Below are 24180 nucleotides of genomic sequence, written 5' to 3'. Positions count from 1 at the left end.
TGAATTATTATTCGTATTGTTGCTCCAGTGCCGAACCAACAACAGCTAACTAATACACAGAAAGGACAAAACACAGTATTAGCCTTTGAACTGGAGTTGAAAATGAAAACACGAAATAATATAAAATATTAAAAACTGTACTCACTTTTTTTTTTTTTTGGTGACTTTCCACAAAAGAAAAAGTATCTTGTTCGACAAAAAGGCGCTTTGTCCAGTGGGGTGGTGAGTGCTGGGATGTGCAGAGATGTGTTGTAACTATCTACATGTAACCATAATACCACATGTTTTCATCCAGAGGGTGTCGCTGCGTCGCCACAGAGCCCATCAGCCATTCATGTCCACAGTCGGGCTTGGGCTTGAATGAAAGCAGCTCCCGTCTGGTCTCTCGCTCAATGAAACACCAGTGAAATGTCTTCATGCTTCAGTGTTCAGTCAGAATATCAACCAGTAAGAGTGCACCGATAATATCGGAGCTCTGTAATAGTTTCCACGGTTTCCAGCTACACATGAAATAGACAAATATTCCCACAAATCCGCGGGGCTCTCTGAGCCTATGAGGTGAGTTGCGTTCAAGGGCTCTATGAAATTTAGCACATCGTTGGGGGAAAGGTATTTTCCAGTGAATTCTGGTTCTCTTAAATATGGCGGCATAACCCACACTGCCGGAATCGGATTTAAGGAGTCAAAAAGAACAACAAGGACTGAAAATTAAAACTTCTGCGTTGTTTGTCCGTGGCTGTGGCCACTGATACGTTTACAAATTCTGTCTACTAATACACATTTTTTCATGATACAACACATCAGCAGATGCAATATCATGATCCCAAGATTGAAATAGTTTAGAGAAATTAAGCTTATGTTTGTGTCGTAGGAAAATATAATAATTTCACTCCAAATAATGTTCATTTTATTAGGCAATAACAAATGAGGCCAACATCCTCATATGTTAAATGTTTTTCAAGCAGAATTAAACTGTTATCCTATAAGGCATGTTTGGCAGCTCAAGGCTGGAATAATCTGCATGTCTCCTATTCCTTTTGTAATTTAAATGAAACCACAGGCACCTGTGCACAGATGTGTGAAAGGCCTTCACCTCAATCCACAGTGTGCAAGACACCCAGACTGAAAGAGACAAAACCATGACAAATGTTAAAAATGTTCCGCTGGTCGTGTATCTTTTAGGTGTTTTTAAGATTTCGTGATAATTTTGATCGTTCACCTCCTTGTGATTATTTTGTGGACTTTTGTTATTCCTTTTATTGTTGTGTCTCACTTTTGGGATTTTGCTTTATGTGACGACTATTTACACAGATGTTCATTTACTTCTCTCCGGCGCCTCAGTTTCCAGTCTCACTCCGGGATTATGCATTTTATCATCTGGATAAAACCAAGTGCCATTTGAATGGGAGGGGAAGTAAATGATTTCCGACAGCAATTGAACGTCACTCAACACGTGAAACGTGCTCCTTGGCCGCGCCTCTTTATAGTAGGGCGGGGAGAGGCTGTTTGGTTTCTGTTGATGTCAAAAAGTTACACAAGCAAGGGGATGAGGCTTCGCAAAAGGGCGGTTTCACAACTGTCAACAAGGCTTCGCATCTACGCTCACCATTCACGTCCAGCGCTTCTGCGTGCGACCACAGAAATTTGACAGTGGACTAATTTAGAAAATAGAAATCAGTGTTTTAGACTGTCAGTGGGAAATCACTTGTCCTCATCTTCTCATTTTTTTTGTTTTGACGGTCATCGTGGAAAAAAAAAAGCTTTTTGAAAGCCTCGCTGAGTCCGGGTGATCGGAAATCGCTGAGAAAACACCGGCATGTTAAAGTGATTGTCTCGGCCGTCGCAAACAAGTAGCCCGCTGTCGCGTGTCTGTCTGGGCCGTGGTACGGTCGTAGTCTCCGCCGCTTTCCAACCGCTCACATCGTGGACCCGCCGGCCTGTGAAAAATCCTCTCCGCTTTAGACTTAAACCTTTCAGCGATGGAGCTAAGTTCAGTGCTCTTAACCACCGGGGGCTCCTTCGTTTTCTTCAGACTTGTGAACGCTGGGGTCAGTAAACTCCCCATTCCCGAGTCCGCCTGCAGGAATGCGTGGAAATGGAGAAATATCTCCACATCGTTCGTGCACAGTCTCATCACGGCGATATGGGCTGTGCTCTGGTAGGTCGAACTCAACAAAACCTTTTGAATTTCTCGTTTTGCTTAAAAGCGAGATCAGATTGAAAATGATTGATTTAGGAAATGTCAAGCATGTATGTTGGTTATCGCCTTTAATCGATGTGTTTTATCTGTATTTGTGGAATTGCATGCTGCCATTTGTTTAACAACACCCCCCCCCCTCCCCATAAGCCTCTTACAACTTGTTGAACTCAGTGTGAAATTGTTGCTGTAAATGAATGTTCCCCAGACTGTAAGACGTTTTTTTTCACTTTTGTGTCCATCTTTTCAGCTTTTTCCTCCACCCGCAAATGGCTGAAGATCTGATCGAAACCCACTCTGTGTTTTCACATTCTCTGGTGTCCTTTTCAATCGGTGAGTAGCGCTTTTGAGGTGTTCAAGCGCGGGTCGAATTGAGGTTGTGAATGTGAATATGGAAAGTGTGTTTATGCCATCCTTTGGGAAGGCGCATCTGTTCTCCAAGATGCACCTCTTCAAAGCAAAACATGCCTGAGATAGATCCATCTCAGATTTATGTAAAAAAATACTGCGGAGTTGTCTGTCGCCACTCTAACACAACGCCGCAGATCTGTGATGAAATGTGGAACAATCGGACATTGTGGAAACTTTTCTGACAGGGCTGCCGCACATTTAGCAGACATGACACCTGATGTAGGCACACTGAACAAGGCACGAGTGACAGTTTGTTGCTTTGTCTGACAGCAGCTGGCGCCGATTACATTGTTAACTTGAACCGCTCCGATTATGTCAATGAAATTGTTGAGAAACATGCTGAGAAATAAGGAAATCCAGACCAGGGGGATGATTTGAGATGTATATATATGTGTGAGAAGCCCGGTGTTTATAAAGAGGGAACATCTGCGTGCTTATGGATCATTAAGTGCATATGATTATGTTTTATTGGAATATTGGAATATTGACCAACTGGCATCAATCTTTTTCTTTGTTGGTGGTTGTGTTATCTCTGAGATGATGTTGCACAGAAACCCCGTCCCCCCATAAACTCCATGAAAACAAGATGTCATGAATAACCAGCGTCCCCTCATTCTTGCTGGGACAGCCTACCAATCAGAGCAGACTTTGGCCTTTTAGGAGGGGGGACTTAAAGAGAGATAAGCTTAACTGAAGCATTTTTAGGCAGAGAATGGCAAAAGGTGCAGCCTTTACAGTACACTGAATTTTTTTTGATTATATGATTTCATAAAAATGTTTTCCTGCAGAGTTCTAAACTAAAAATAATGAACCAGGATCCTTAATTTCACAGCCTTAATAAGTGTCTCTGAGTGCTCCGCAAAATAAGGTGCTCCTGACCCCATAAAACGTTTTACAAGCTGTTTTTTTTCTTCTTTTTCTTTTAATTTTCACATTTATTTTTTAGTAGCCCATGCTCTTATTTGCCTCCAAGTTTCTTGAAATTCAGCCTGATGGTGTTTTTGATCATCTTTCTGTCAGAGAAACAGACAAACGTATGACCCTAAAGGAATATTGGTGCAGGCTGCACCGAGTGTGGACATTTACTCTCTGTAAACCAAATTATAGACTTATACAAATTAGATTTAGTTTTAACTTGATTATGAGTTCTCAAACCTTGGAGCGCATGCTACCACACATTCTTTAAATAGCAGCTGGCCCTGTTTTTCCTCTTTCTCATTAATACTTCAATTATTCTAGAGCAACCAGTTGCACATGAGTCCCCTTAAATCTGCAGATTTTTGGGGGGGGATTTGTGCGGGGCAACAAGGGATCCCAGAGGATTCCCGGGATTTTTGACATTCTTCCAGGAAGCCCGGCCCTGGAAGCTGGCAAAGCGAGGAGCAGTGTTGGTATGTGAAGATCAATGAGGGGCATTATAATCAGTCCCAGGCACCAGGCGTAACCCCTTCTTGTGACATCACCAAAATGGCAGCTATGCAAAAAAGCCAGTTGATTTATGCAAGCCGTCCACATAGGATAGCAGTGGTAACAGAACTTAGAGGTGCCCCCCCACAGACACATGCGCTTGAACCGTCTCACCAGATATGTGGTGCGATTCTGAGACCTCTCCCAGTTCTTAGGAGAGTTTTTCTCGTTCTTCTTCACTGTGTTACCACACTGCTAACCTCACAGTGACACGCCATAAATCATTCCCCACTCGTCCCGTACGAGGATGTCTCACACCTACGGATAAAGTTTCTGGGTGCAAAGCTTAACGTCTTTCATTAATGCTCACATCTTTGCGTTGCTCACAGTTGAGAGTCGTTCCGGCGCCGTTTCACTCATTCACTGTAACTGAGTGGTGAGTTGCCACCAATACAAAGAGAGATTGAGTGTTAATGCAGCACAACATATAGCGATATAGTTGAATGTTTGCACACCCAAAAGCATAAAGCCGCAGCAACAAAGTCTTTATGAGTCGAAGTCGGATATCTTAATCAGGTTTTACAGCCTTTCTAGCAGTCACTAAAGTCATGCATCAGTCTGAAAACATGTGGCTTGACTAACTAGTTTTAGAAAGGATTGACGCTTTAATTCAAGCATTCCACTGTCTATAGAAGGTCTTTTAACTGAAAAAAGCACGTGTGACCTATATATAGATTTTTTTTTCCCTTTTCAAGCTTTGGTTTGTTAGCCATTGAAAGTCAAGCCGCGTCTGATTCCCTGCTCTCAGTGTGGACATTAGCTGTCCAGAGCCTGGGCTTCACTTTGGCATCGTTCCCATGGTGCAGAAAGAGAAGTGTCCATCATGGGGAAAAACAAGATCCATTTCTGTTTCCCTTTCTCATACTTTGTAACACCCGCTTGCTTTAAATGCATAATTGTCAAGCACTGCTGAATGAATGATTATAGATCTACAGGGGCAAGATAAGAGATGTTAGTTAACTGGCACTCGGTCCATGAAATCACATCCTCCGTTTGACTGATTTGCGTAAGAACCCTGAGACAAACTCCACCTTGACAGTGTTGATTTGAGCTTTCTCCTGTCCATTTTTAACACCGACACTGTAAGAATAATTATGCAGACCACTTAATGCAAATACACCCAGATGAAATCTCAGATTGTTTGTTCTGCAGCAGGTGGCGTGTTTCTTTTGCAGCAGGAACCCAAGCATGATGTCACATCAACAAAAGGGTCCTGGTGTCACATTTCGGGCTTAATGAGGTTATTCCAGCCTCACCAAAGCTCCAAGCTCCCTCGTATCTCGCCGTCCCCATGCTCAACCTTTCATTATTTTTCCAGTATTCTTTAAAAGCTGTCGCCATGGTTACAGCTAGTGGCGGGGAAGGGGGTGGCGGATATGAATAGCCCCACTCCAAGAAGCATCCTGGTTGCCGTCGCTGTCGTCATGGAAGCAGGGCCCCACTGACACACTTGATTAGCTCAAGGCTGCACTTGTCCAAAGAATCTGTTGCGTTTTGGTTAATTAATGATTTGCTGAGCCAAAAGATGACATTAACTCTTGCCAAATGTGGTCTGTCCCCACAGGTTACTTCATCTATGACTTCTTTGACATGGTGGGCAACCAGAAACTGACTCAGTCCTGGGAGCTCCTCTTTCATCACATCGTGGTAGGTGTTTCAAACATCGTCGACACATGAAAATAAGCTTTGATCCGAGACTGAAGATTTTACACATTGACTGTTGCAGTCCGAAGCTTTTCACCGTGCGCTTGTAGCAGTCACCCTTGTGCTTTTTAAAAAAAAAATTGAATACAGTGGTTACTTGACGTACAAATAATACACCGATGCACCTGTAGCACGGTGTGTTAGAAGGACAAAATACAGGTCTTTCTCGTCCAGTTACAAGGAACAAGCGTGGGTGGAACAAAAAAGACAATCATTCTACTAGGACAGCCCCCCCTCCACACACACACACACACACACCCGCCTTCAGGCATTCAACCTTCTCTCAGTCCTTTGGGACAAAAAACTCCATCAGTTCACATGATTACCTAACTGCTCAACGATTACTCAGATTGACGTGAAAGGCACTCCTCTTCATGACATGGTGATCCTCAGCATGCTGCCATGTTGAGAGACGCTCTCCCGTTTAGGGAAAGAAATTACCAAAAGAAATAACCTGAGGTAACCTCCGGCTTCGTGGCCTACGTCCAAAACTGTGGCATGATGTTGTGTATCGCTCTCAGTTGCCAAGCTCTTTCTCCTCTTGTCGCATATTTTTCACCTCACCTCACAGAAAATGTTTGGTTAAGGAGTTTGAGTGGATTTGTATTTTAGCCATGATGTCATTTGTGTATTGAGGTGTTCGAGGTGTTTTTTTTTTTTTTCCGTTTACCTTAAATGCAGTGTGTGGACATTTTTCTCTGTAGTACTTAAAAAAGAGGTGACTGAGAATGTGGCCTCTGCTGCATCAAGCATAGAACTGGTGTGCATCGAACCAACCAGTATCAAAAATGGGATCTTGACGATGGGAGCGTCTTTTTACAAACCCACAGGGGGAAACGTCGTGATCTCCCAGCCCACATGCCTCGGTCAAATGATAAAAGTCAAAGATGTAGGAATTCCCTGCAAAAAATGTGAGGAATGATAACCAACACGACAGGGAGCCTACAAAATGTGTGCATGTGCCTGCAAGCAAAGTCGGAGTCATTTCTGAGATTTCCTTTGCTGGTTTCACCGACATCAGTAGAGTTTATTGCACACGAAGAATTATCGTGCTAACTTTTAAGGTTGTTGGTGATTAACTTTGAGAAGCATTTTGAAACATAAAGGTCATAAATTTGTTGTGAATTTTTCAAATCTTTCCTCAAGTGAATTTAAAACTAACTGTAAAAATGACTCCCTTGGGATCACGTCTCAGAACCAGCTCCAGTAATGGCCTTTTATTGGTGGCAAAAGGCCTGACAGAGTCAACTAGAAGGTGGCTGTCCTCTGTTTTTCAGAAAGTCTCTTCTTTTTTCTCAATCACTTCCTGTAAGTCCAGTGAATGGGTGCTTTGGCCAGCTGGCCTCAACTCATCATTAGAGTGTAGGCGGGATGGAGACTCTTTCATTCACATGGCTCTCTGTTCTTCTCAGGGAGCTAACTCTTTGTCTCCTTATTCCATTTGCTGCTCTATTGTACCATCATCAAGACTTTCATTCATTCTTTTCTCAGATTTTTTTATTTTTTTCACTGCCCATTTTTTATCTGCTCGATTTCTTCAAGTCTTGTGCAAACTCTGCCAAATCGTACCTTCTTTCTCTCCGTTATTTCCACGTCCTTTTCATAAGTTTGCCCTAAATTTGTTTTTGTGCTCAAAAAGCAACACGACCAAGTCAGGGCTTGATATTCAAACGCTGATCGTCTGAAGACTGAACCCAGTAGGACTAGCTGCTCATATGGTCGACAGCAGAAGGCTGCTCTCTGGTTAAGCTCCGCCCCCCATTTTTCTCATATGTACAACACTAATAAAGCAACCTGTCTTTGCCTGGATGATGACACGTACAAACCAGAATTGTAAAGGTAGGAATGTGGTTGAATAATGAAGCTCTCTGTGATGAGGGAAGCAACACAGTGACTGGAACTTATTTAATGAAGTACTTCTACCAAAACGTCACAATGTGAATAAGCCACGGTGCATGCAAAGCGTTCATGTGTGAGGAAACGAACGAGGTGACATCTGATGGTGTGTCATGAATGACACTTTTTAAATGCTGTGTCAACAGTGGAAAAAGAGCTGGGTCTTATTTAGGTCGTGCAACAATACAAGCCAGTAATGACCGTTTCTTTTTTTTCTTCCTTTTTTTTTTTAAACCTTTTTGCTGAATGTTGTTTCCCTGCAGAGGCGGGAGGTGGTCTGCGTCTGAAAACAAGTGTAAAAATACATTTTGAGTGTCACAGTAGCTGCCACACCTGTCGCGCACTCTCATAAATGTCGGTGCGTGGCGTACTAGTGAAGCGCGATATGTACAGTATGGACATGTTGGTGAAGTTTAATGGCAGTAACTTTAGCAACCGAGGTTATGATTTACAGCCTTCTTATAACCAGCACAACAGTTTCTGGACTGTAAATCAGACTTTTATGTTTCCGACCAAAATCCTGTTTGCTCTGTCAAACCCTCTATTCTATATTGCTGACCCTCCTGCTTCCTTGTTTAGGTCGTCTGCTCTAATCTCTTTGTCTTCGCGTCTGTAATCGGCTGAGAGGGTTTCATCTGTTATAAAAGTGAATGTTGAGTCAGCATGCGGTTTAACAAGAGATTTGCTGATCTCTGTTTGTGCCGTCCAGGAGAAATAACAGTCAAACATTCCATGGAAAGGTTTTTTTTTTGGTTTTTTTTCCCCCATCTTTTTGACTGAAGTTGGGATTGCAGCTTCTTATTGCTGCCTGAGAGAAACGCGGGCCATGCCACAGTCACTCACACCTGACAGCGTCCTGTCTGCAGCAACCTTGGGCTTCCTTTGGATAACGGGAAGATCTAAAATCTCTGCTACAAATAGCGCTGCCTCTTATAAGTACCTTCGGTTTTCTAATACATTGTCGATGTAAAGTACCATCCAGGGCTTTTGAAAAGCAATGGCACGATGATAACCATTTTTAAGTGACTGAGCAGTGTGGTGTGTGGTTTTTAATGTAGTTTGAGCTGAATTTACGGGGAAATTGTTCATGAGGTACCAAGGTTTGTTTGCTGTTCTTGTTGGGGGAAAAAAAAAAAAAAGCAAAGCCCTTGAGTGTGTTTTAGCCTCATTTGCCCACGACTCTTGGAAATAGTGAGCTTGTAATTAAAAAATGTGAGAAGAGGGATGCCAAACGGAGGCCGAAGGGCAGATAATTTTTTCCAAGAAGGAAAGAACTGGAGTAACAGATGCTCTATCCAAATGTTTTACTTTAGAAAACGTGATAGACGAGACACACTAGAAAGACTAGGAATCGGTTTAGTCCTTCTTCCCCCTCTTTGCCCTCTCACATGCAGGGCTTTGAGGGTCTGCTGCTCACCCCTCTCTCATTTAGCAGAACGTGGTTATCTTCGCACACGTGGGCCAAAGTGGACGCCCGTCTACAGCAAGCCTGGGCATCGCAGGCTAATTGGGTCCTTAAGCTTCAGTGCTGACTCCTGTCTGCATTGTCTAATCTCCATCTAAAGCCGTGTGCACGTGGTGTCATCTGCAATTTCTTTAATTGCAAAGATCGACCCAAGTGGCAAGTCACAAATATAGAGTATAAGTAATAGTCATTGGTCATTTTTCATTAAGGTTAAATCACATCAAACGTGGATCAAAAGATTAAAACCTTTAGTGAGCACATTATTCAATGTGCTCACTCAAGGTTTTGATCTATCTATTTAAGGTTTTTAGCAGAGGTTGTTCCACCACCAAAAAAGACAGGACAAGACTCCCATTAATTATTAAGATGTTTTTTTAACCTCCTTCCACTGCTGGGTGGTACACACTGTATACTGTGGAGGAACCTGTTGAGCAGTCGGGTTGATTTCCAGCCACTGATGCGACACGTGAATGTGTTTGTAATCTAAAAATCCACATTTTCCCATCTGACTGCAGTCCGGTGTTGGTTTATGTGGTTCGTCTTGTACCAATCTCAGACACGAGTGGCACTTGTCTCAGTTTACCAGCAATGGAAATGGATATTTGTGGGTGGAGTTGGAAGCAGTGTCACATGGCCATCAGGGGATGTCACATATGAAGCGTCAGCATACTTTGGCTGTCACTGATGTCACAGCAAATGTTACTGGAAGTCTGTGACAGATCATCCATACCTGAACCTGATTAACCTGTATCCCCATGTTTGTCCTTTGGTTCATCAGGTCTGTACTTTGATCACTATAGCTAGTCCTTCCACTTTGTCCTACAAGAATGTTAATGAGAGTTTTGTTAAGATTGTAGTCTTTTCGTGCCTAGAATAGTTGGATCATCTTGACTGTTAGTGGCAGCAGCATTTACTATTTATGTTTTTGTTTATTGCTAGCCAGAGAACAGATGTCTTTCCAGCCGTCCACAATCTTTGGGTTCTCTCGCTCCTCCTTATTGACCCACACTTTGGCGTGACACACCACATGGAACGAGCGTTACTTCGCCACGTCTCCAGTGTCAACATCACGTTTGCACACCACGAGCTGCTGGAAACTCCTTTTTGTTTCAGCTGAAATATGAGTAAAACAAATAGCTGAGTGAGCTGAGATGGTGCAACACAAAGACAGCAATACCATGCCACATACTGAGGACAATGAAGGCCAGTGGCAGAGATAACACATTGCAAAACAGAGTGGAACATGTGCAAAGGATTGTTTTGGGCCAGGACTGATTGCTACGTGTGTTTGTGTGTTAGTCACTTTCCTTGTCTTCTTGGCGGGAACCCCACGGGTATCCCTATTCTGTGTGTATCCAGACAGCAGGGCAGACATCTGGTCTCCACATGAACCTCAGGCTTCCAAGAGCGACACACACTCGCACACACACAATACTTCCTGACATGGCCTCGGCAAATGTCCCTACCCCCTCGCAGCATTTCTGTGCTGCAGCCCTACTCCATATATCACACACACTTTCCTTGTACTCCACCCCTCTGTCCTGGTATGACTTCCAAACATCTCCCCCATTCCCACTCATCCACCTACACTGCAGCTTATTCCACCCCCACACATGGCTACGAACCAATGAGAGCCTCTGTACGTTGGTAAAGCTATATCTGCTTTGTGTGGCGAAGTGTTTTTTCTTTACGCCCTCATGGTATGTCCTATATTGAGGAATTTCCTTGTCCATTGTTTCAGGGTCAGAGGCAGTTCACTCTTGTGTAAGACAAAGGCAACAAATAATGATATCCCCCAAATGGATGGATTTGAGTTTGTTTGTGTGCCTATGCATTTGATAGTGGGAAGCTTGCATACTGCACTCACCAGAGTAATACTGAACATCCAGAGTTGCCGTAAAGACAGGAAAAAGGGAAGCACTGGTATCCTATTTGGAATTTGAAATGAAGAAACAAAAGGTTCAATCTCAAGAGCAGGCGTTTGTTTCTGAAAATTGAAGCGTTTAGGGCGTGTGTGGAGTCAAGATTGTGCAATAAAAAGGTGTTTGTCTGAGGTGTGGATGAGCCTTCACAATGCAGTGCGGCCCTCAGGAATCAGAGAAGAGAGGTTATTGCACAGTCATACCTACTCATGGCATTACTTCCATAACTCGCCCTAAATGAAGAAGGAAAAAAGTAGTTGGGCGAGGAAAGAAAGTAACGTTTGTTCCAGTTGGCATAACGACCAGGAATGCTGTTAGTGGAGCTATTCATCCAATTGTGGGTTTAGAGAACGGAACCACGCTCGATAAACTGAGTCTTTTTTTTTTTTTTTTTTTTAAAGCAAGGTGGGAACCGTCCTTTTCATCCCCAGTGCCACACCTGTCGACACACCTTGAACCGAAGCATGAAAAAGGACTGGTGAACAAACTTGGCTGAGATCCAACTGCTTTGGGAATACCAGAGTACTTTCCATATGGGTGTGAAAGTATGTGAGGGTATAGCCACAGGGTAGTAACAACCTTAGATTGAGGATTTGTAATAGGAGGAGTTAAACATTTCATTGTTGTTGTTTTTGTCGTGTGTGCGTTTCATGGCAACGCGAGATTTCTCTCGTAAGGATCAGGGTTTTCGTTCTCATGTTAGCGCTGTGTGTGTAAAGTCATCTGTGTGTTGTACACTTTCATTGCTTCGAGGACTACTTTGGGACTGAAAAACTGCGGTCTTAACACAACTGTTGAATACCTTTCTGTTTCGAGGAAGCAGAGTATGCGCACTCGCAAAAGGTTGGTCTGTAAATCTGTACAAAGATCTAGATATGATAGATTGTGGGGTTTTTTTTTTTTTCGTTTTTTTTTTCCTAAGAATGAATGCTGAAACTGCCGGAGCCAATTTAAATGTTTTCCGGTCCATCTAGTTTTTGTGCCAAGTCAAATGAACTTGCCGCATGCTAGAGTACACATGTTTACTGCTCAGATGTGAGACTGGTGTCAGTCATCACATCTAATCTTCAGTTTAAAAAAAAAAATAAAAATTTAAAAAAGGAAGGAAGTAATTTCCCAAAATGATAAAAAGCTCCATTCACAGATACACAGTTGAGCATATCTGCATCAGATCACATTGTTTCCAAGGTGTTTCTGCTACAGGGAGTGTAAAACAGTTTCAGGAGTTTACAGGAGACGCATGGACATAACGTGTATTCGACGTGTTTTAAAAAAAAAAAAAAAAAAAAAAGGGGGGGGGGGGGGTTTATCTTTTCCCAACTTCTCTGAGAAATGTCACAATGGCTGACGCATACTCAACACCAACGTCAGTGCAAGCCACTGCTCAGCCTTTCACACCCAGTGCTTGAATACCTAAAGTGAGTACAATTCGCCAAAAGTCACTCATCAGTCATACGATGGAAACCCCCCCCCCCCCCCCACATGTTGCATGTGTAGGGGAGGAGCAGTATACACTCCCTTCATCTGAGTCGCCCATATACAGTCACAAATGAAAAGCCACACATTGCTAATTCATCATATTTACCATAACCGGTTTGTGCACATCCCTTGAGTTTCTGATCAGATGTCACAGAGCGGCTGAAGTGGTTCACTGTGCAGCTGTCAGCTGACCAGAGTTAACACAGGCAGCATGATAGTTGTTAAGACCACCTTCCCTGGGTCTTGAGATAAGCCAGTGTCTTTCAAACTTTGGACTTCCTGCGTTTGCTTTGCGTGTGTATAAATACTGGCTCAAGTTTCCCCCCTGGGCACTCCCCACCACCACCATTTTCTTTCATACACTGGGCCTTTTTAAGGCCCTCCCACCTGCTCATCACCCCATTGTTGGTCTACCTATCACCATGTGGCTGTCATGTCTCCACTGAGCTTCCTAAAGATTTCCTTTCCATCAACTTCACAAGGCTATTTCCTGTCTCTTTATGGCCTTCACTAAGGAAGTGCTGCTTGTCCATTAAGTGGAGCAGTGTTGTGCTCTTAGGAGCTTAAGCGGACCAACAAATCAGCCCATGTACAACAAATCAGTGAAACGGAAAACATTACAACTCTTTAATATCTCTGTTGTGGGAAAAAAAACAAAAAAAACAGGGTAGTCGGGTTCTCGTTTTGCTGCCTCTTAGAGGAATTTTCTTTACAGATTCAACAGCAATGCATGTCGCCACAGCAGCATAGGATGATTCCTGTGGACAACAGATTCCATTATACCTTAAGGACTCCCGGGGATCTCCATGTCTGTGTCCTGCACAACCATCTTATTTTACTTCCCTTACCTAAGGTCACCCTTACTCAGAACTCTCAGTACCACGAAGCCTAAATAAGTTATAGCTTCGCTCACACGTCTCCTCTTTTAAATTATGTGCATTATGTAGTTACATCGACACGAAACTTTGAACTCTCTTTGCCCTTCCCCCATCTATGAATGAACCAGAGCTACTTGGTTTTCCCTCCAAAGATGAAAGGTATTTTTTTGGTGAGAGAGGTTGTTGTCCTGTGAATAAAAGAACTTGAGTAACAGGGGTTGTTGTCCCCGTTTCCCACCAGGCCTGTTAGCGCTCCACCCACCTGTTTTAAAGCACCCTGACAACACCCAGACACCTTTGACCCCTCCTGCTAAGAGGCGACGTTTTTTTTCCATATTCATGTGGGCTCCGAGAAGATTTCACACACAGACGCTGGTATAGACCTCGTTGAACTCCTGTGTTGACCTCCCTCAACTTCCAGCGCCATCTTCTTTAGGTTTTTTTTTTTTTCCCCACGTGGCGTCATTCACTCAACACCCACGTTGAACAAAAGACTTTGCGCCGATACCAAACCTGAAATTCTCCCCTGACTGAGACAGCTTGAAAAGTAATCGGCTGAAGACAGTGGAACCGGATTCGTATATTAAGTCGTATCTTTGAGTCTAAGAAAAAAGTGAGTGACTCAAGTTTAATTTAGATAGACAGAGCGGTTTACTAAGGCATACACATGAGTTGTGAATGTCTGTTCCTCGTGGGGTGTGACGGGTTAAAGTTGGACTCAGGTGACTGAGCAGGTGCTATCAACCCTCAATTTTGACTGCAGGCCATTTTTAGAGAGTCTCCACCTGATTGCAACAGCATATAAGAAGATAGTTGAATTCTTCTGCTCCATCTCGTATTTTGTTTAATAGACGCAGCATGCAAACCTGCTGCTGCATGATTCTAAGAGATTAACCGAATGTTTGATGCACTTCTTTCTTTATAGCTACTATCTAGAAATAGTGAGCGGCCATTTTGCATTTATTTTTAATAACTAGATAAATAATAAGTTCCCGCACATTGGCTTTATCTGAGCAGGGGTCTCCTGCCAGCGTTCTCCCTGGAGATCAGATTTCCACGGTGGCTCATTTACAGAAAGCAGCTAATATCTAATATCTATATTTTTTTTATGTGAACCAGACCTTGATTTATTGTCTATGTATGTAGACACTGATGGTTGAAATTGACGGGCCTTCTAATTGTTAGTTTTACACCATCTCCATACCACTGTTGGCCGTGCTCACCCGCCACCTTTGAACTCAGTGTTTCTCCCCTGAAATTTAAGAGTTGAACGTCTCTCACCAGGGTTTAGAGAATGCCTAATTGAGCCCACGGGGAAAACGATGCAGGGAACAAACACACCTCTTTGTTTTTCAGTCCTTTGCCTTGATTTCACACGGGTGGCTAATATGTAGATTTAACAATTATAAAGGAGTCTTTATATTCCTAAGATTAATTAACATTATAAGTTCTTTGTTGAGTTTTGGAGGGGGAAGCACCTGAGATGTCACTCAGGGTAAAGTCATACTTTACTTATGGTAATCTTATGGTAAAGCTTATCAAAATTTGACAAAGTAACGGTCTCTTTCAGCTTTATACCCACCTGAAAAATGTGCTGTACTAAATGGAGGACTTTGACATCAAGCGGTGAAAGTCAAAAATGAACACTTTCTGTCCTGATTATTTCTTTTGCTCATCTTTTCATCAAAGCTAACCCTCTTGGTTGTTGGCTGTTTGACCAAAGCAATGCTCAAAAGATTGGTTTGTTTCTTCCCTTTTCAGAATGCCGTATCATACGTTAATCTTCCTCAGATATCTGAGCCATACATTATATTTTCAGCTTAAGTTGGGGGTTTTTGGCCAACCTGCCAGTCATAGTTGAAATGAGAAAATCTACCAGCCGGTTACTTTTAAATTACACATGAAATTTCTCCTGCTCTATCTGTGTAAAGGTAATTCCCCCCAGTTGTTCCAGTGCAAACTCATCTTTAGCCTCTTCTTTAAAAACATCCGTGATCCTTCACACCAGCAGGGCTTTATCATTTCTAACCATTTGGTGCAATTCCAACTCGATTTATTTGCCTGCCAAACCCAAGTTTAACCTGCATTTGGCCTTTTGACATGTGCTAGTTTGAAACACTGTTCAAATATGTGTTTTGGACCGTCAGTCTCCAGATGAACCCTGCAGGCTCTGCTGCTTTATGTAAAAAAGCCATTCTTCAGCAGAGCTTTGTCTAGCAAATCCATCTAATGCTGAATCAATTCCATCATGATAGATCCAGGGGCTGGCGAGGGAGGGATTAGTGTGAGTCCCCCTCTGATTAGAGTGTTGACAACAGTACTGACAGTGGGAGTTGGGCCCTATTCTTTATGGATGCATGCTCGCAGAGATCAGCAGGATCAGTTTGGGGACATTTCACCTGATGATGACTTGATATGTTCCGATCAGCTTTCAGTCACGCTGTGCACCTGCCAGTTTATGGTTCAGTTCTTGGTTTTATGGTTTTTCAGGAATCTTGAAAAGCTGACCTGACTGAGCTTATTGTTTTTGTAACTTTGAGCGCTGCTCTATTATCTGTTTTTACCGGCGACGGTTGACGGTCATTGGCAGATAGAACATGAACAGACGCCAATAAAAGGGCTAACTACCATAAAACGAGACACGTGCGAGGCATTTTATGTAAACCTCCGGAAGCATCTCATATATTGACCATTTATAGAAAGGCTTATGTATGCATCCAATTCTTTTACAACGTCCTGATGTAACTGCAAGTCTTCGTTATCAAATCGCTTTATAAAAGCATTGTATAAGGGGTATGTTTTGACCTCCGCTGTCCCGTGTTCAGTCTTGTCTTATCTGCCAAGATCAGATTAGACTGAATGAGCCCGCTTAAAAGACCACAGTTTTGTGGGGGCAGCATCTCTGGGCAGGTCTCTGTATGTGTGCACGTGAATGCGTGGGGTTCTTGTCTGGCTGTATAGCCTGACACACATCTCTCCCTCACTTTTTACTGCAGATGTTTTGACTAAAAACTGAAAACAGCGTTGTACATGTGAACAATACGCGTTCTGTTTCCTCATCCGTTAGCTCTTTGCTGATCTTTTTAAACAGATTGTATCTGATCAAGATGGTGTATTCTTTGTTTTTTTTTTTTTTGTTTCTGCTGTAGGCATCACAAGTATGCTGCTGGTACTAGTTGGTAAACATCACTCAGTGGATGATGTATTGTGTGTGTCAAATGATAAGAATCTGTACTGTTCATCCCTGCTCTCTGTTGTTTTGGAGTAGTTACTAGGAAGTTTGCTCTCACATTTGTCACAACACGGAGGATTTGACTCAACATCCTGTCATTTAGCATGACTCAGTCTTATTTTCGTCCTCTTGGATTCAGTCTAAGCCAAAAGAAATTATGACGGTGAGCACAAATACTGATTACGGAACTTTTAAGCTGCTGCAATTAGATTAAAAGGACTTTGAGCCCCTGAGATGTTTTGTTTTTTTAAAAAAAGAAGGATTACTGAATGACAAATGAAACGCGTCTATTTAGGTTGCAGTTGCTCACACGCCCACTCGTTACAAAACTCTTTATCTTTGATAACGGGTCACCTAACCGGGCAGTGCAGAGTGATCTCACTTGTTTGTGAGCGTGTGTGTTGTAGCTTAGAGAAGAAAACACTTTCACCCTGTTGACACAACTGTTTTTGATGTGGCAGGCTGTTTGCTGCTAAACACGGTGCTTTCACTGACATCATGTCTGTCTTGCCATCAGTTTGTCATTGAGCAGACAATGTGATGTGGACGGTAAGTGCTTAGCCCGAGTGAGTTAGGGTCTGCTCTGAAAATCTTTTTACTCCTCAAGTGAGGAATTGATTGTTAAAGGTAATATTATAGCAGCAGTGCCTTTTTAGATGTGCTGACAGCCAACACAGCTGTGAAAAGCAATAGGATGGTCCCTTTAGTTGTCTTTGAAGGTCAAACCTTCCTGTTGAGGGCATATATTTAATCTGAGTGCCCAAACTGTGCTCTGACTAGATTTTTTAAATTTTTTTAAATTAATTTATTAATTTATTTTTGGATCAATGCAACTTTAGACCATCTGGATGATATTTTGAGTTTCCGTGGGGTCAATCTTTGTGCCCAACAACCCAACGCAGTTGTAGATGTTTGAAGTTTGTGTCAGAAATTAAACGTGCCTAGTGAAGCAAACCTTTGAACCATAATGTGACCTGGGCAGTGAGGGATAATGTTGACTTTCTGCATCCGACTCTCCTCACATGTCACATTGTTGCCTAACCGATAACAGCGTGCAGCATGAAACGTCACATGCACAAACACAAGCTGCTTCTTCAGCTGATGCTAAAGGTCAATTTGACACCGCAGTGTTTCTCGTAACCTGCAGCCATCAACCAGAAACTCGATTGATTGCTTTTATTTATTTATTTTATTTTATTTCTTATTTATTCATCTTCTTTGCGCGTGAAAACATCGCAGTATGAGTGGTGCAAAATCTGAAAGCTCATTGAATGACTCTGTGCCCCCGTGGAGAGCTGTTTTTGTTTAAACTCATCTCTGTTGTCTAGAGTTTAGTGAGCATGCTGGATGGCGCTTTCCCCTTCTGTCTGAACACATCAGATACTCTCTGTAATTCGTTTCCACCAAACTGCTCAGACTGAAGTCAGCAGACAGGGCTGCTGACTTGCTCGAGGTTAGCGTTTTCAGCGCGGCTCGTTGCTGCCACCTTGTGGAGTTTCCCTGTCAGTTACATCACAGACTTTCATAAGCACTGCTCAGCAGAAACGAGCTGGGAGTGGTGACCTTCCAAAGGAATCACAGCGGAAATATGTAACTTAAAGAGGTTACGTCACCACCTCTTTAGTGTTTGAATCAGCACATGGGTTTTCTTTTATGAAGCAATAGATGAGATCTTGATCACTTGATGTTTTTTTGAATGTCATAACCACTGTAACGTTGCTTCTTTCTGTCCTCCCCTGCAGGTGATCACCTGTTTCGGCCTCTCTGTGCTGTCATGTCGCTACGTTGGCTTTGCCGTGGTGGCCCTGTTGGTGGAGATAAACTCCGTGTTCCTCCACCTCAGGCAGAACCTGCGTATGGCCAACATGGCCACAGGCACCCCCTACCGTGTCAACGCCTTGATCAACCTGGGAACGTACGTGGTGTTCCGCATCAACACGCTGGCCTGGATGACCCGCTGGCTGGTGCTCAACAGGGACAACGTGCCTCTCCTTGCTTACACGCTGGGCAGCGTGGGAATGGCTATCATGACGGCCATGAATATTGTCCTCTTTTGCCGGCTCCTCAGGAGCGACTTTTTAAAGAGCAGCACCCGGGAGACGAAAAAAGAGAAGGATAAAGAGATGTAAACGCTCACTACTCCGCATTAACACTCTGTGGCTGAGATTTGGTACCGTTTTGCCTGTGTGTGTGCATGTGTGTGTGTGTGTGTGTGTGCGTGACGTTGTCATAGCTGGGAGACAGAGGGATATGTCCATCTCTCACCGTGTACAGGTACATGCACTGTATACATGTAATCAAAAGGCCTCACTGATCACACATCCCTTATGCTGAAAGAAACAACTTCCCCTCATTTGCAGTTTTGACTGTTCGGGCATCTGTGTTTGTGTGCATCTTCACACAAACAATACAAGGCCTTTTTTTAAAATGTCACCAAATGCCTTATTGTCCACTGGGTGTTTCAGCTAAAATCTACTATGAAATGTAGCTTATGATAAGTGAGGATGCACTGCTCATAAAACAAACCCTCCAACACACATGTACACAGCCATTAAAAACAAACGGATATTGAACATCTTTAGCTACATCATAACAATATCCTTTTTGTCCCTATACTGTATAGATATGAATATGTTATATACACATTATGCTGTTTTTTTTTTTTTTTTTTTTTTGTTGGTTTCTTTGTTTGCCACTGAGCTTTTAAAAAGCCAGTGGGACGCAAACCCTCTTATTGTTTAACACTCGCACTGCAGAGGTGAATGTGTTTTCCACCAAATCTCCTCAACTAAGAACCGCCTGCTACCTCAGTAAACTTGTAACAGTCCTTTGCCTCTTCTTAACACCTGCTTTCCTGCCAGTGTTTGGCAGTTTTGTTAAATCTAGCAAAGATACTTAGAATTTACATAGAAATAACATAGTCAGTATACTAAAATTTAGGTATATCCAGCTAATCCTCAATTAGATTACAACTACTAATAGATGCTGACAACTCAGAGTAATATTTTGATGTAGCGTTTGGGGGGAGAAAAAAAAAAGGAGCAGATTTTACTTTCACAAAGTGCACAATAGAGTGATACTTGGAGCGGTTTTATGCTTTGTAATGGCCATATGGGAAAGATGATTTAGCAAACGTGACTGAATGAGTCATTGCTGGCTTTATATTTATTGTTATAATAATACAGTTCAACCCTTATACAGCTTGTAGCCCTCAGGTCTGGCAACATCACTGTCCACGCACCAGGTCTGTGTGTTAGCAGATCCTAAGGTGATAAACCAGCATCGAGCAGATTCTGACTCGACTGGTTCGATGGATCAATTATAGTGGCAACAGAGGGAGACGGGTTCCCACCCCGATTCCCCTTTGGGAATCACCAGTGACGTCACTGTCCATCAGCAGTCAGTGGCAAATACAATATGGCTGCTGCTCATGTGAGGACACTTGAACCCTGTGAAATGACAGGAAGAAGAAGAAAAAAAACCAAGCGACACGACGCAGATATTGAGCGTTGCGCTACTGTGCTCTGCGATGGCTTTTCAGTCTGCGGTTGGAGTTTTCACACAGGCAGGAAGCGCCGTTCTTCATTTAGCAAATGCAGGACAGCTCGTTCCTCCGCATCACCTCAGTGACCACACAAGATGTTAGTATTTTGTAACCTTTTTTGTAGATCTGTGCCATCCTGCCTTTCAGTTGAAAGATGCCAATAAGGGGGATAGATGTGAGACAGGACCGAGGTGGATGTCTAAACCAACAAGTCTGAGATCTGTGATGACAGCAAACTGTTGTGCACACGCCTGCTGCTCAGCTGCCTACTCTTCCAGCTCCTATCATAGGCTCGTCGTCCTTATATGGCAATGATTTTTTTTTTTTTCTTTTAATTTTATTTGTGTGTGTGCGCAATCAGTGTTTTGGTTAATTTGTGTCTTTCGTAATTTATTTGTACTAAATACAAGTCGCATATTAAAGATGAAATGGACACAAAATTCAGTGAGTTTTCGTGTTGTAAAAAATAATTGATTTTCGTGGAGCTGATATCCAAGTCATGTTGTTGGAGGGTGTTTTGCCACTTTTTTTTTTTTTTTTTGTACGTCATTCACTTGGTGGCTGTAACGGTGGACCTTTTGTCATCTCCAGCCCTAAAACCAGGCTTTCCAACTTTATTCCAAACAGCAGCATGTTCGGCTTGTGAACCGAACATCTGTGCTCGCTGATCAAAGGAAACGTCATGCCTGTAACCTGTAAACTTACCTTCTGGTACAAGCACTTAAAGTCGATTAAGCGGCGTAACCGCGCTCGACAACTCGAAGTGTTTCTCTTCTTCTGTGCGCATTAAACTCTGAACATCGCTGCACTAACAACACGGAGCTGTGTTCGGATCGTTGTTGTCGAGGCTGATTACGAGCCTCCCGTGAACATCGAGAAATCTCCCTTTTTTTGCATTTCTGTCAATGTTGCTTTTAAAAATGTCCTTTGTTGTTTGTTTAGGGCAGCTTTGTGGTTGTAGTGAAGACAACTGGTGACGTTTGAAGTTCTTTTTTAAAAAGCAATCTTACAACTAAGTGTGTTGTATAAAGCTGCAATGTTATTGGAATCATGCCCATGTGATACCATTTGTTCCTTGCTTTTCTGTGTGCTTTAATGAATCGTGATAAAATGTCACTGTCAAGTCCAGATGCTGCCACATATTATTGTCATGGCAACACCGTGGGGCCTTGGCCAACACAAGCTATTGTTCTGCTTTCTACACTCCACTTCCTGCCCTTTTGGTCTGGCTTAGATCTCCAATCATGACCCCAACGTGATGCTCTGGTTTCATACAGTTTGCTGGCTGACACTCGCAGAAGTGTTTCTGGATGCAGTTGCAGAGAAAGTGGCAGCGGTATAGAACTGATGATACGAAACCGCCTCATATTCCTCATCACGCACAGTGAATGTTATATTTGACTACATTAATCCTCTTTTTTTTTTAAAAAAAAACAAAAATGGTTCCCCTATTTGAAAACAACTTGACCCATTTTTCTTTTCACAACCGAGCTCATCCTGTTGCTGCCATAATCTGCTTCGTCTACGGTAATGATGACGGAGTCGGGTGCAGAATAAGACATAATAGCCCAGGTTATGACACCACAGGGTGGACTCAGTTGGATCATGAGCAAATGTTGGTTTTTTTTCACACTTTGGCTTTTTTTTCTGCTTTTGTAAAGGTTTATTTTGGTCTCGTCTTTGTTTTTAAATCTTTACCCCCACAACTTTGGTGCCTGTTATTTCTATAATACAACACAGTAAAGTATGCTATGTTCTTCTTTTTCACCTATACACAAAGATCTTTCACACTTTGACACTGTGCGGCTTGTCAGAGACTCCTTCATCAGGGGGAAAACCCGGAAGTATTGAAGCAATCGAGGCCAACTTCCAAGAGCAAAATCATCCATTCTCATGTCATTTGCCTCATACTGTCACGATTACGGTGTAAATATAACAGTTTTATTTTTTCATGTTTTGGCAGAAATTGTTTCGTAATTAAATGTACATTTTATATGTTTATAAGATAACATTGGTTTAATGTGACAATAAAGATCAAAGAAATAAATGCCGTGCTTTGACTCCAGTTTGTTTGTGTGAACGTTTCAGTCTCTGCAGGTTTTATAACTGAAGTTTAAGCTGTAAATAAGCGGCCTGCAGTGGTTGAATGATTTCAGTTAAAGGTTACAGACAATAAGCACCAGCGGAAGAAGTATTTCAATCATTTGGATCAAATGTTTTATTAGCAAAATTTACAAATAGATTTACTCATGTAGACTGAGTAGCACCTGTTAGGGTAACTTTTTAAAAGGGGTTAATTACTCTTCCTGAAATACCAAAATGAAAGGAGCAGTTACAGGTGTGGCTGGCTGAGCGGACCTATGTTAACAATGAAATGCAGGGCAAAAAGTGCCTCAAGCAGAACTGCAAATCGTGAGTAGAACACCTCGAAATTCTTGAGTGATCTGAAATTAAACAAAAACCTAAATCTGTCATTTGTGGATTTTTCAAAAAATATTTTTTATCCCGATAGAGATGAAAATGATTTCATTACTTTCAATAACCAACTTCAATATTTTTAGAAAATGTAAACAAATATCTAGTTCATTACACGGATTCAAAAATGTTGGGATAGAGCTATGTTTACCATTGTGTTACATCACCTTCCTCTTAAATGACACAATCATTTGGGAACTAAAGATACTCACTGCTGCGGAATCTGTCCATTCCTGCTATACATTATACAATTTTTTTGTGCATTTTAGAAACATTTTCAGCTTTTCTGGGAAAAGAGTCTGTATATATCTATATCATCATGACGTTTAGCACACAGCAATATGCATCCTATTTCCTTCAGTTGGCAAAGTGGAGCATTATTAAGGACCAATAAGTGAAATTCAAGAGGACGTTTTATTGAATACTACATTAATTCACCAGATACTCTCATTTATGGGAGCGACCTTGATTTTTACCAGTAGTTTTAAGACTCTTTTTCCTAAAAGTTTATGATGGATGTTGTGTTAAATGTAAATAAAAACTAAATGTGTTCAATTCAGAACAATACAAAGACAACATAAAAAACAACAACAAAACATCCCCCAGATACTCAATAACATGACTTAATATGAATGTTGTCCAGAAGTAAAGCTGGGGAGCGGTTCACCACTCTGTAGTCAAATAGGTCAACGTTTAAAGCATCATGTTTCTCAATGTAAATGGCCTACAACAGAAGGGTATAAAACCACTTAATTGCCCACAGCAATGTGATGATGTTGGTATCTCAGAAATTGTGTAAATAGCTGTTGCCGTTTGTCCTTAGAAACCTATGTAAGTCTCATGCCTCTTCATCATAAGTGGGGCGTAATTAATGGCCAAACTGACAACATGATACGATGAAAACATTCAGAAAAACTGTGCTGATGACCATTATCGAATGGCCATAATGTTGAAGCCCTGAAGAGGCATTGCAATGGCAACAGACACAATCTTTGGAAGGAAATGATAACATGGGCCTTGGAGAACCTCTGAAAACCATTGGTGGTGAGAATAGCTGCTGCTTTCACATGTTAAAACTGCACTTAACAAAGAAAAAACAATTCAAGCAGCACTGCTGCCTTCTCTGGACCCACACTCATTTAAGATGGACTGATGGTGAGATGGATTCATGTCCTGTGGTCCGATGAAAGTTTTAAACTCCTTGTAAATCAAGCATTATAATAAAAAGTACATAAAAAATTATTGTGATTTGCAAATCTCATAAGCCAGTATTTTACTCACAACAGAACTTAGAAAACATATAAGTGACAGTCTCGTTTGTACTGAGGGAAATTAATTCTGCTTTCTTCTTCTTCTTCTTCTTCTGCTATTTGTGCAGCCCAGCACAACTTTCAAAATAATGTGGTTTGTGTGTCCAACACATCTGGTGTGTTTAGCCAAGCAGGTGGGTCGCAGCAGCCAGTAATCCATGATGCCATTACAATGTTTGCTTTACCAAGTAGTTTATAAT

The 24180-nt window shown here is 42.1% G+C and overlaps 1 protein-coding gene across 1 annotated transcript; it reads left to right on the top strand.

The window, feature by feature from the left end:
• Positions 1 to 1716: 1716 nt before the first annotated feature.
• tlcd2 (TLC domain containing 2) lies at positions 1717 to 22242 on the top strand. Its single transcript, XM_072392525.1, has 4 exons — positions 1717 to 2158; positions 2448 to 2530; positions 5640 to 5722; positions 18394 to 22242. Exons 1-4 carry the CDS (start codon positions 1980 to 1982, stop codon positions 18778 to 18780), a joined length of 732 nt encoding a protein of 243 aa, XP_072248626.1. The 5' UTR covers positions 1717 to 1979; the 3' UTR covers positions 18781 to 22242.
• The last annotated feature ends 1938 nt before the right edge of the window (positions 22243 to 24180 follow it).

The sequence above is a fragment of the Leuresthes tenuis genome, unplaced genomic scaffold (genome assembly GCF_036924035.1).
Source record: "Leuresthes tenuis unplaced genomic scaffold, fLeuTen1.0.hap1 SCAF_9, whole genome shotgun sequence".
Lineage (NCBI taxonomy): Eukaryota > Metazoa > Chordata > Actinopteri > Atheriniformes > Atherinopsidae > Leuresthes > Leuresthes tenuis.
This window is presented reverse-complemented; position numbering and strand designations above follow the sequence as displayed.

Bases quoted from the DNA above. Each gene is read 5' to 3' on its own strand.
- tlcd2 (XM_072392525.1), top strand. From the start codon at position 1,980: ATGGAGCTAAGTTCAGTGCTCTTAACCACCGGGGGCTCCTTCGTTTTC. The intron at 2,531-5,639 runs GTGAGTAGCGCT...CTGTCCCCACAG, and splicing joins TCTGGTGTCCTTTTCAATCG to GTTACTTCATCTATGACTTC. The intron at 5,723-18,393 runs GTAGGTGTTTCA...CCTCCCCTGCAG, and splicing joins TCCTCTTTCATCACATCGTG to GTGATCACCTGTTTCGGCCT.